Consider the following 13,877-nt stretch of genomic DNA (forward strand, 5'->3'; position numbering starts at 1 on the left):
AAAGTGCCACTGTGTTTAAAAGCAAGTGATATTGAGAGACTATTCAATGAGAGCTATGGAGTGATGGCACGTTAATGACTAAGGTCCAGTTGGCTATTTTTATTTTTATGTTCAAGAACCTTTCACAGAAGGAAATTAAGTTTCAATTCTAATAGAATATATATTATAACATATAATAACACACAGAAAATGGAAAATAGGATCAACCAATGTCTGTGTATTCTTTTTCTTTTTCTCTTTCTTTTCCTTCCTTCCTTCCTTTCTCTCTTTCTCTTTCTCTCTCTTCCTTCCTTCCTTTCCTTCCTTCCTTCCTTCCTTCCTTCCTTCCTTCCTTCCTTCCTTCCTTCCTTCCTTCCTCTCTTCCTTCCTTCCTTCCTTCCTTCCTTCCTTCCTTCCTTCCTTCCTTCCTTCCTTTCTCTTTCTCTCCTTCTCTCCTGTAGTCTTTCCAAAATGTGCTAGACTGATATGCTTACTGCTTGTTTGATTTCCATTTTGTATATTAAGAAATATAGCATAATCAAATATTCACTTGTAATTTTGTGATTTACAAATGTTCAACTTATATTGAGAATCAGAGTAAATTAGGAATAAAAATCTGGCTTGCGAGCGAAAATGAACTTAAAAGTTCAGATGTGACCTGAAAGTGTAAATGGAAAAAATGTTCTTTTAGAAACACTTTATTTAAAAACAAACAAACAAAAATATATGCTGGCCCTCAAGCACATGTTCCAGTAATGAAGCATAATTGCAGAAATTAGTGCAGGTGGAAGTAAATATGTTGTCTATATTTTGCGATATTTTCCATATTGAAACATTGAAATTTTATTACAACATATTTAACACAGAATTTTCTTGCATTTTATGCCTTCATTTGCTTTAGATCTGCTTCTCCCCTAGCCCCCATCACTGGTCTTTGAGTACAGTTGTGTGAAGTGAATACTCACCTCACCCCATACCTTTTACTTGGGAATTTTTGTTTTTGTTATTAAAAAATTACAAGGTGATAGAGAAGAGATGGTGTGTGTGTATGTGTGTGCATGCACATGTGCGCATATTTGTATGTACAATAAAACATGCAGTGTTACTAGTTCTTCTAAAAACATTCCCTAGTATTTTTTTTAGTACCTTTCAGTTATGACAAAGAGGGCGTACAAAAATGCATGATAGATTAGCTTTATGATAGTAGTCTGCCTTTAGAAACACATTCTCTTGTTAAAGACATCTGTGTTGGCCTGTTTGTGGTCATCATATGTTGTGCACATGGTATGTTCTATGTGCAAACCGTGATCTAAAGACATATATTTGTAATTTACATAAATGCCAAGTTATGTCCTGTGTGTAGCTTCAGGATTTCATAAAATGATAGTTTGTTTTTTTTGTAAAATGGCATTTATGCACTTTAGATGTCTTTTTTTTTTTAAAGAGAAATATCTTCAGTTCACTCTAAAGTTTCTTTTCTTCATATAAATAATTGATTTTTGAAAATGAGACTGTCTTCTATCTAGGACCAAAGTGGATATAGATTTCAGTGGGATCTTGATACAATGTTAAAAACTCACATATCTAAGGTATTTTTAAGGTTTACAATGTACTTCATAACAACCCTAAGATTAGGTAGTTCAGGTTTGATGACTCTAATTTTTCCAAATAAGAAAACTAAGACTCAGAGAGTGACTTACCTAAGATCACATTGCTGCTAATGAGTATATTTTCCCTTTGGCAGTGTATGGTTGATGTGAAAACTCACTTAAGGGGGGAACTTATTGAATAAAGATCCATGAGACTTCTAGTCTATGAACTTTAGTTTCTTCTTACATCCAAAAAGTGAATCCCCTTGGTTCTATACTTGATTTTTATGTACAACTGTATTTTGTAACAAAGCTGTCACATGCTCTTTTCCATTGCTGTGCAACAAGGCTCCCAGAACACTACTCCTTTGATAATCTTTCTAGAACTCTTTTTAGATGTAATGTAGCATTCATTTAGATAACATTTGAATGAATAGTACTCATTGCTCTTTGCATATACTTTTTTAATACTAGACATTCCCAAGTGAATATTTTCCTCTACAGGAATAAACTGAATTATCCTTTCTTTTAACCTTGTATTGACATTTTTCAAAAAAGTATGTTGGCTGAATTTGAAGTGTTCACTGATGGCTTTTCATGGTCTCTTCTCCTCCCATGTACAGTCTGTTCTCTCAGCAATCAGTTTTAATGTGAAACACATCCAGTCTCATCCCTCCATTCGTATGGCCACCCCTTTGGTCTTGATTCTCACCACTTATCACTTAGATGATAGAATTTGTCTCTAAACTGGTCTCCCCTCATCTAGTCTTTTCTCCTTTCACTTAGTCTTACACATAGCTGCCAAGGTAATCTTCCTAAAACATAGATCATTAAAATAACAAAAACCCCAAACCAACTTTCTTCATTCATGTTACACTGCCATAAACTCATCTATTCACTGTTCCTTAAACTGATCTCACCTTTTCCCCTGTCTTTTGCCTTTGCTTACCTTAGAACAGCTTGTGTGCAGTGACCATTTTCTTTCCATCTTCACCTTTCTAACTCCTATTCATTTTTCAAAGGATACCTGAAATCCCACCTTCTTTGTGTAGCCTTCCTGGATGTTACCCTTAGGTCTGTTACTCCTCTGAACTTTCATACTGCTTTATACTTAGTATACTGTATGTACTATGTACTTAGGACTCTATCTTCCTGCCACATATTAGAGTTATTAAATTCCTCTGACTGTTTTTAAACTTTTTGAGATTAAGGGTAAGGATTAATATACAATAATGCTAAATTAATGTCTAATAAATAAAAAAATCTTCTTTGTATTTTCCGTCTTGCCTAATACAGTGCCTTGAACAGGGTATGTGGTAAGTCTGCACGAATAGGCATTGATTCTATATAGCTTTTCTTGTTGTGACCTGTATATAATGTTTAATCAAGAACAAAGCGAAAACGGTTCTAAATAGTTTTAACGTATGTAGAGGCTCAAAGTATTTTCGAAGTTGTAAAGCAACAATTGCAAATCTTTTATGCAATATCTTTCGTTGTAATAGAGATTTTGGTCATTAACTATTGTAATGGAAAAATGGCTCTGAACTCAAATATAAAGCTTTTCAGTTCACCTTAAAACCATGAATTCTTGGCTGCGTATGTTTGTGGGATTGCTTTAATTTATAAGGCAATTGATTAGGATGTCACCAGTAGGAAATGGGCCACAAGAGGGAAACTTCCCAATATTAATACTTGCAAAGAAAATATTTTATATCTACTTTAAGAAAGTATCATTTCTATTGTATAATTTGAGGTTTTCAGTATTTATTCATATTTTTTGAAGGGCCTTCTTAATGAAATAATCTATTCACAATTGAAATTCTCCAGGCAAATCAGATATCAACATTTTCAACAGAACAGGTAATTAATTAGTTTGTATTTTAAATTGAAGGTCATCCTATTATTGATTTCTGTGGGAACAGGAATCAAGAACATCTCATTTCAAATGATCTGCAAACAGGGCTGAGGTGCTGCTAGGTGCTATCTGGGGTCTCATTGAGCAGTCAGTAGACAGTGTCAAATACCAATCAGGGTGGAGCTCTCTGTGATAGAAAGAAACATCACAAGGTATTGGTTTAGTTCCAGAACTGCAGAGAAGAGCTGAACATGAGGAAAGATCAGAGATTAACAGTTTGTTTTACAGTTAAGTCAGGTATTTCAAGTCAAGTGACTGGTGCAGCTTGTAACGAGGCATCTGTAAGTGTGTCAGGATGACGTTGGTATGCCATGTTCAAGAAGGTCTATGTCAACACATCTGTGACTTACCACTTTTAGCAACCCCTCGACTGGGAATTTGATAGAATACCTTTAATACAAGGGAGGGGATCTTAGGAAGAAGGGACTTGGGGAGAGGAAGAAAAAAGGAGAGTATATCCTTTATATGCTATTAATTTTCATAAAACACCATTTGTGCCTTGTCTTTGCCAGAAATTCTCTAGTGCCTTAAAAAATATCATTTTCTGTGCCAGGTTGTTTTAAAGCAATTATTCCCCTCTTTACTGGGTTTATAATTTCTGAAAATGGTAAAATGTAAACTCACATAAGCTGAGTAGGTGGCATACATTTGTACTCTTAAAAACAGAATAAACATTTTATTTGAGGTGGGCAAACTGTGTAGAAAACTATGCAACTATCCCTCTTGGTTCAAAATAAATTTTTTTAAAAACTTGCTTTGCATTTTAAGTATCTTAGGGTTATTGATGCAGCTCTTTCTGGGTTGACATATTTTATGTGGGCATGACAGTGGCAGCCAGCATCTGTATTAATCCTCAACATTCCAGAGAACCACTTCATTTGGTTTTTTTTTTTTATGAATGTTAAAGAGTGCTCATCCCTAACAAATCATCAGGTTTAAGCATGTCTTTTTGCCATAGTCACAATTACTTTTCTTTCATTAAAAAACAAAACAACAACAGAAACAAAAAACAACTTTCTAAGTATAAACAGTGCAGGAAGAAAATGCCTAGTTTGTTAAAGAGTCATTTTTCTGACCTATCGTTGCTTGCCCTCTGTTCCCCATAGGTCAAATCTGTTGGTGATGAATCAGTGGTTAGATGGATGCCTCTCCTCACACCCCATCCCCCACCCCAACCCTGCACTGGCCGTATTTAATTTGAACACTCTGTGAAAATGTCAAACTCTTTTTTCAACTGCTTTCTAAGTGCTCAAGTCATAGTTGGCCTTTTCCCCCATCTGTGCCATAATCCACTATATTACCAAGTACACACCTCAGTAGTATAGCTGAGTGTCACGAACACTTATATTGTGGTTTCACCCTAATGTCTTTAAACCTTAAAGCACTACGTGCATGTGAGCCATTATTCTAAAATAAGGAGAGGGTGTGTGATCTATTTTTTAAGGGGAGAAGAAAAGGTGGTGAATCCATCCTAATTTGTATAATGTTCTTCTTTTGGGGGAAAAAGTATCCTAAAGTTTGCAGAATGAAAGGTCTACCTTTTTTCAAGTTTAGAGGACTCTGTAGTCTTCACCCTCTACTCCAGTTAATAAACTATCCTTGTCTAAGACATGCATTTCCCAGATGGAACTAGACGGACCAGTCAGCATCTCAAAGGTCACCATGAAATGATTCATCAGATGACACTGCCCTTTGTTTCTCAGTGATGATTCTACTACTTGTAGCAGTTAACTGGATGTACTAAACTTAGTTAACTATCTCAAAATACCATTTTTTTTCTTTCTAAAATACCCAAGAGGATGCCTTTTTTGGAGGTAGGCATAGGACGAGGGAGAGGTCCTCCTTACCTTTTCATTTCATTAGGTTTGGAAAACTCCTGTTGTCAAGACTCCCCATACAGTGATGCAAAATTAGAAATTCATCAGATTTTTGGTCTGAGGTGCTTGGGGCACCGAGCAGTTCAGTGATTTACCTGTGGCCACATAGCTAACATGTGTCAAAATCAAGAAATGAATCCTGGTCTTTTTTACTTCAATTTCTACTATTTATCCATAATATCATATGTATATTCTTCTGCCTCTTGACTATTTATCATGGAGGGAAAAAACCAAAATGATAACATCACCATAAGTTATGATGTGCAAATATCCTGGATAGCTGTTTAAAGTAAAAGCACTTTAGTCAAAGAATGATTTGTGTTCCTCAAAATATGGTTGCGCATCAGTCACTTATCTCTCAGAGGCTCAGTTTCCTTATCAACAACATGAAGAAAATAATGCACCATTTCCTTTAGGATTACTTTGAGAAAAATTCTGAAATCTAAAGTCTAAATTTTTTTTTAAAGAGTTTACGTTCTCAGAGTTTTCCTATATTACGAATTTTCTTAATATTCCCACAAGTATAAGATTTAATTTTTAAAGTTCTTCAGTGTATTATGGAAGCTTGAAATCATATCTTTCAGTACATATAAATATAGGTACATATCTATCTGTATATCTTACAAAGAAATTTTTAAGTTTAGTTGTTATGAATTGCTATATTAGAAGAGAGAAATCTCAAAAAATCTCATTTTCTTTGATTATGTTTTATTACAGATGCAAAAAGGGGAAGATGATTTCATAATTTGATGTCATAATTATATACACACAGATATGGACACATATACATATGCAACTGCATGGATATGTATATGTGAGTGTAGTAGTAGAAGTTGTCGACTTGTTCACTTGGGTAGTATGGTGGCGGTGGTGTCATTTTTGCGAAATCCTGGTAAATCTTCACAGAATGTAGCCATCACTTCATATTTTAATTCATAGCTCATGTTTCTGTAATGCTTTTGCTTTTATAAAGGGCTTTCTTCACAAGAATCTTCTGATGTAATTATTGAAATAACATTTCTAAGTCAGGGTCAGGGCTAGTGATGATTCTACTACTTGTAGCAGTTAACTGGATGTACTAAACTAGACAGACTGAAGATTAAAGCAGGTTTACATTGTGACTGTTATCCCAGAAGATTGCATACTTAAACTGATTTTCTGACACAAGGATTTTCTGACTGGGCTTTCTATATACATATTGCATTGTTTGGGGGTCTCACCTAAGTAAGATGAGTTAAAGCCCAGTGTAATGAGGTCCTTAGGCATTTCACTTGGCTGTTTGTTTCAGACAAATTAGTCATCCCTCAAATCAGTAATTTTAACCCCTCAGATTTTTTTATTCAACTTTGGGTTGGCAGAACAATTTAGGCATTTTCTTTGGTCCCCATTAACATTAGAAATGAAATAAAAAGAAATACAATTGGAAATATATTTCTTTTATCTTAAATCTATAACTAGATCATATTTTGTCTTGCTAGCAAGGTGTGCAATTCAAGACATAGTAGTTATCCTTCCTTAACAAATAGGAGTTAAATCCATGCAGATTCATGGCACAAATTAAAAGCCAGTGTAACCAAACAGGATCATTTGGAATGCCAATCAGGAGAGCCCAGAAGTACAAACCTGTACAAGGTGATTATACTGAGAATTTGTTCTTGTATTCTACCCTCTCCCCCTCTCCCCTGTCCCCATCACAGTGTTATAGAATGGCAATTTGTTACCAAAAGATAGATGTATTGATTCCCCCTCCAAAAAACCAAACCAAACCAAACTAAACCAAAAGCCCAAACTCAATACTGTTCATTTTGCTAGGTGACCTATTCTCTAGACTCTTTAATTTTTTAAATGGATGTAAATTCTATTTTAATTAGACCTTTACAATCTAATACTGAAACTAAACAGTAGTGGGAGAGATGCTGCAAGTTAATACCAACCCAAATCAACCATACTCAGATAATTCCCCTGATGTTCCTAAAGCAGCAGCTCCCTTACCCCTCCTCCCCAATTAAATGACCAGTTTTCAGTGATATCAACAAAATGTTGATGATCCATTTTTTAAAAAATTGTTATTCTTCCTAGGATTCTTTGCAGGAGCATTTCTTAGTCTTTCTTCGCCCTGCCACACAGCTGTCACTGGTATAGGAAAAGGATTGGGGGGAGGGGAGGAAGAAGCCCTGTTCAAATCGGGTCACGTCGCACTAATTCATCTGCTCTCATTAGAGTGAGCGAGGGACAGCAGTGATGGCCAAGAGCTGCACTCCACACATGACACACGAACAGTTTGGGGAATAGAAAATTGCTTTCTCAGGAAGCCCAGCCAATTAAGGACTTGACCATATTGAATGTCAAGTGTTAATTTAGGTTTTTCTTCATTTTCCCAGTAGTAATGCGGGTCCTGTGATGAGCAAATACATGTCAAGTAAAAGTTGATTGCATGAAGGACCTGGGTATTATATGTCACTGACAAGTCACAAATGTACTGTAGTCTTTTAACCCTTTAGGTGAGTGGGGGGAGGGAGTGGTGGGAGGGAGAGGAGGATTAACTGTACTATAATGATAAGAATAGATAGCTTATATTAGGGGCCAGCCTGGATGGGACCGACAGGAATAATTCATGCAAAAAACAAGGACAGGATGACTTCCTACTGTGGAGAAACAAATAGTGTACTCTTTTAAAACGTAAATATGTGATTCCTTAGCTTTTTACACACACATATCCAATGTATTTCATTCTGCCTCCTATGGTTTTATGAAAGAAGAAAATAAGCTACTTTATCATCATGAAATAAGAAAACTCCTAAGATAATTTTGTGCTTTGGAAGAAATGAAGCATTCATCAAATAATTATATTATTTTGGGTACAGTGAACCTTTGGTCCAGGGCCACCATAACAATTACTACTGAAGATTTACAACTTGAATTTCTGATCAGAATTCAACATACACGTAAAGAACTAAACTCTCTAGAACAAAGAACCTTATAAAGAAGGCACAGAATATCCTACTTACAAGAATTCCAGTTTTCTGTAATAAGTATTTCTTTGAGAATGTGTTTAACCTATAGAAACTTATGGAAGGTCCACTGTAGTCTTTGATTTTTATTTTCTGTTCCATAATGGAAGGGAAGGGACTAGAGGTTCAGTGAGTGAGGTAACTTCCACATGTACTAAATGTAGAGCATTACCCATCATGTATAGCATCTCATTTCCATTCATCAGCATGTATTTACATATGAATGTCTTGAAAATAAGAGAATGTCTGTTTCTGTTTCAGTTGTGGAACTGGCAAGAGGAATGCCCATAGAGTTTAGGCATCAATGTGTGGCACAAATAATTGAAAAATGTTCCGAAGTACAAACCTTAGGACGTTTACAAAGTTGTCCTTTTTTTTCTTTCAGAGTGTCTATTTTTATGCTTTTCACATAATCTTGGAAAATGAGATCTAAATTCAAATGCTTTATTGCAACTTATTCTCTTTCTTGTTCTGAAATTTGAGTAATCTTACACTTTGATTATATTTATTTTTCAATCACCTGAGAAGCTATTTGGTTGGCAATGTTCATAGCTCTCAAACTTGAGTCCTTCACGTTTAGGAAGCAAAAATATCCCCTTTATGTGAGAATGCTCCATGTGAATCATGCTTTCAAGACAGTTGTAATTAGTATAGTAAATGTTTCTTATTAGATTTGGGGGGTAATTAATCAAGTGTATTGTCCACATATTAAAAATCAACTAGTAGGCAGAATTAGGAAACAATTTCAAGACCTTGATTTTCAGTTGAATTGGTGTTTTAACATGAGGGACAACTGTTTCATTTAATTCGTCTCATGTGTATGAGAAGAGTCTGTCAGATTTCTTTATTGACTCTCCTCCTTGTTAATCAACCAAATAAAATAAGCTTAGTTCTCCCTCTTCTTCCTCTTGATAAACAGTATTTTTCAAATTCATGTTGCATTCAGGACAATTTAATTACAATTCAGTTAGTGGTAACTCCTCTTCCATTGGCTAAGCTAAAGGCCCTCACTAAGTTTCCTTAAAGTAAATTCTTAATGTTGGTAGCTCTGGTTGCTGATTCAAGTTTTTCCTTCTCTTCTTTGTCATTTTTGATGGATGGTACCTAATGCAATCAACCACAACTCTTCTTACCCCCGCCCCCCAAAAAGTCTCTCCTTTGGTTGCTCTTTTAGCAAGACCTTAGGTTTTCCTTCTTTTCCTCTGACCTCTCCCCTCCCTTCCAATACACACACCTTTCTGTCACCCCCACTTATGCCCCCCTGTACGAAGACCCACCACACAGGACAGGCTTTTTCTACACCTCTGTTTCCCAATGGTTAAGCAGAAGATGCCTCCCTTTGCTCATGTTTTTGATAAATTTAAGAAGTCAAATCGCTGACACAGATGGATAATCCAAGTGTATAGGGTGAAGAGTTATAAATTAACACATTATTCCCTCTTAATGTGAAATACTTGAGAATGCATTTTCTCAGTCCCCTGACATCTACCCAGTGAGGGCTCGCATTGTACTTTTCAAGTGGCATTGATTTGTTAAAGCGCTGAATTAGCATCTCAGGCCAGCTGCCTGTTCCACTGTGGTGTTCTTGGGCTCCTATTATCTTTCCCTCTCCTTCTCTCACTCACTTTTTCTCCATGTGACTCTCTCTGCATCCTTCTCCTTCTCCATCATCCCGTTCTTTTTTCTTCCTTCCTGTTTCTCTTCCCCTGTGTCTTCCTATTTTCATTCACAGATCTCTCATGCTAATTGCCTTCTTATGCTGTCTCCCTCTGTTCCCTTCGTTGTCATTCTTCCACACTCCTTCCTTTCCTCTTCTGCCCTGGCCACACACAGGGTTTGAGCCTGCATTTACCTCCACCTCTGCTACACCTTCCCCCAACGTAGTGTTGTCTTAGCTAATCCTGGCTCAACAAATGGGGCCTTATAGAGTAAAATACATTAACAAGTGTACATGTGTATAAGCATTCAAATGTTTCTTGGACTCTCTAGGTTGGTGAGAGAATCATATTGATTTTCTTTGATGTCAAGGAAGTAAGAAGTTTTAATTCTACAGGATTTTTTATATACCAAGTAACACAAATAAGATGAGTTAGGTGAAGCTGTTATAGAATAGAAACTTGACCAAAATTTGAAGGAATTGCTTCTGTTAAAGGGTCAATAAAAATCTATTGGCATCAAAGGTTTGATAATTACAGGTTCATAAGATCTCAATCAAAACATTAATGAATGAATATTTTTGTTATACTTCAGGATTTTAAAAACATTTTACAGAAATGTTGGATTAATAGTATTTTTAAATGCTTTAAATTTTTTTCTACTTTTTCTGTTTCTAGTAATATTAAATTTTCTGGGTCAGACTTACCAGCCTAGTAGAAGAATACTATAATCATGTGTATTAATGAAGACTATTACTTGTGAAATTGATTATCTTATTTTGTTGAAAACCAATAAAAACTTAATTTTTTTTTATACTGGTATTTATTAACCATGGAGAAGTCCATATACTAATAGCAAACAAAATGAGAGTGCTTATACTTATAAAATAAAATATTTGTTTTATTAGATTGTTACAAAAATTACCTAAGGTTGGTTCCCTAGTTGTTTTAATCCTTTTTCAGATGAGGAAACTGAGGCTCTGAGAGCTCAAATGACTTATCTAAGGTGACATAGCCAGTGACCGTTAAAAGCTGGACAGGCTTTTCTTGACTCAAATTCTAACGCATTTCCACTAAATTCTTTTCTGTTTCCAACAAAATACTTTCTAAATGCTAATTATTTTTTAAATTTGATTTATTTTTTCTCACAGTGAATTCTTAATTATTATAGAAAAATTTTCTTTCTCCTGAAGTTGAGCCATTATATTTGAAAGGGAATATGCTTTTTTGTACTTTTAATAGGAAATTTTCTTTTTTGGGTGTACCCTCCTGGGACATTTTAAAGTTTTCTGACTAGCCGTACAGCATGACTGTAATCTGAATGAATGCTGAGTATATGAGTTTAACCTGAATTTGTAAAAAGTGTGTCTGAATTTCTCCATTCATGCATGATTTGAGATCTTTTATTATTTAAAGATATCACTATTGGTTTTAATAATTGTCACATTGAGTTTAGAGGTTGTATATGCATATGTGCACTTCTATGATATGTATGTATCTTGGCTTCCTAAGTGTGGACCTTTCAATCTAAAATTATCATGGCCCATTTGAGAGGAGGGCTAACTTCTCAGGTCATGATGTCTACTTAAAGGAAAAGAAAGTGGGCTGTAAGGCTAATTCCAATTGCTAAGATGACAAAAATTAAGCCTTTTAAAGAGGGCAATTCAGTTTTATTTTTATGTGCATATTAGCTTGTTAAGCAACTCTCACCAGGACCACTGAATAAATATGCCCTACTGTGGTAGTATTACTTAAACATGAGACACCCTGGTGAAGTACATCTGATATGGTATTTATGCAGACTATTTATCTCTGTTACGTTATTATAACAGAAGTGCACTGAGCCACTGGAGATTAATTTAATCATGCAGGTGATAGTTTCAGTTTGGGGAACTGGAGTGGAATGTCGTTTTAGGGTTGCCCATAGTTTACCTGGCAATAACTAAAATATATGGATTGCCTTTGGGGAAGACGGAAGAGAACTTGATGTTTTGGGTAAAAAAACTGAGTGAATGAAGAGCCTGTCTCTGAAAAAGAGGAATTGAAACAGTTGAGTATAAAATTGACGAAGACAGTTTCCTTAATAATACGTACAAACATAAAAGAAAGTTTTGTAGGGAGGGCTCCTTTGATTTTGATGGATCTGGGGAGTTGGGCTAGGTAAGGCCTTTTTGAACCTAGGCCTTTTGCAGGACTATTAATTAAAAACAATTCTGCATAACTTGATTTATATCATGAAATCAGAGGATTCAGTGCTGAAATGGACACTCTATGTTAAATCTAGGCCAACTCCTCATTTTACAGGTGAGGAAACTGAGGCCTAAAGTTTAAGGGTCTCACCTAAGGTCTTGTAGCAGGTTAGTTCAGTTTACTGGCTGGTACCTCTGTCTTCTGATGGTTCCACTAGACTGTGTTAAATGGACTTTTGGTGGCATTGAAATAAATGAAGCATTAAAATAATGAGAACAGCTTTAAGAAAAAAAAGTTTCCAGAAGAGAATAGAAATAGTTTTCCTTTTTGGAAATGGTCTTTTTTTTTTTTTCCTTGCTATCTTTTCTAACATATTCTTAGGGACAAAAAAACCCCCCCAAAAACCCCAACCAAAAAACCTGTTGGTGAACAATATATAAATGATGAAATTTAAGTTCCTGGGATTCAGCTTTCCTACCTCTTTAACTTGTAACCAAGCTGACTAGCTACTGAAAATGCTCTGCATAGATATTTTCCTAGTCAACACCTTTGACTTTCCCACCAAAGTTCCCAGGAGAAATCAAAGAGATATTTAGTTTTTGTGTTGTATGTGTGTATGTGTTTCTAAAGAAAATATAAATGAAATGCTTCTAGAATTCCAAAGTACTGTCAGCTTTGATAAGTAGTCCCCTAAGCAAACTGTTTTGTCAGTAATCATAACCTAATTACTGAATGCAAATGTAAAGTGGTTTTTTTTTATAGAAAGGGAAAAAAAGCATCTCTATACTTAAGCATACAACTTTGAGTAGTGGTAAAAATAATTTAAAAAGACTCCTGGCCATACGCCAAGCGCCTGTTGAGACAGAGCAGCAAATTAGTGGAACCCTGGACCTGCTTCCCCAGTGTGGTGACTTCAGAAGTTCCAAAGTGACACAGCATCACAAGGCTCTCACAATGCTGGGGGTGGGGGGATCAGGGGTCACGGCTAAGAGCAGGGTGTTGCTGGATAAGGCTGAGGAAGCAGAGGTGGCCCCTCCGGCTCTGTGTGTGGGTCTGTGTACTCCTTTCCCGTCAAAGCTGGCCCAGCACAGCCAAAAGAGCGGTTCCTTGGCAAAGCTTAATGGCGAGGTGATGTAGTCTGTTGTGACTAGTGCATTCCTTTCAGGTTAAACTGGGGAAATGGCATTGTGTTAAAATTCCAAGTCGCATGAATGTTTTATTGCCACAAGTGCATTTAGCCCTCAAGGGGAGTGTGTGTGGCGGAGAGTGGGGAAGGAGGGGGGGGACTTAGAGACTCAGGAACTGTCAGAAGAACACTTCCCTTGGAAAATTTTACCCACCAGCGTGAAGCGGATTTGCTGTGATAGTCACTTAGAAGGGTTTCGCTTTTCCTAAACTGTGGCTGTTTAAAGTCTCGCAGTCTGGACAATTAACAGCTGAAGAAAATATGACAAGACACACGCAAAGAGGCTGGGAGATAGAGAGAAGGAATGCGCCAGGACGGAGCTGAGTTGCCTTCTTGTGTAAACTGCCAGATGACCCCCCTCCCCCATCCTCCTTCCCTCCTTCCCAGAGCTGTGTTTTGCTGTCTGCTGAAGGCCAGGAGTGATCTGTTAACTGTACACCACTGACTGGGAGGCCAGAGCAGCTCATGGTACTGT

At 36.3% G+C, this 13,877-nt stretch overlaps 1 protein-coding gene across 7 annotated transcripts in view; it reads left to right on the forward strand.

Annotated features, from left to right (window-relative positions):
• The window catches only part of BNC2 (basonuclin zinc finger protein 2), a 512,918-nt gene that overhangs the window by 172,209 nt on the left and 326,832 nt on the right, over window positions 1-13,877 (forward strand). The window contains exon 1 of one of the 7 annotated variants that reach the window (XM_072655820.1): window positions 372-13,870. The exons of 5 other annotated variants lie outside the window; for them this stretch is intronic. In XM_072655820.1, the coding sequence (XP_072511921.1) occupies window positions 13,868-13,870 (3 nt within the window). In that variant the 5' untranslated portion in view covers window positions 372-13,867. Of the gene's footprint in view, window positions 1-371; window positions 13,871-13,877 lie in introns of those variants that run through there. One more of the 7 variants, XM_072655846.1, reaches the window with a different exon arrangement.

The sequence above is a fragment of the Notamacropus eugenii genome, chromosome 1 (assembly GCF_028372415.1).
Source record: "Notamacropus eugenii isolate mMacEug1 chromosome 1, mMacEug1.pri_v2, whole genome shotgun sequence".
NCBI lineage: Eukaryota > Metazoa > Chordata > Mammalia > Diprotodontia > Macropodidae > Notamacropus > Notamacropus eugenii.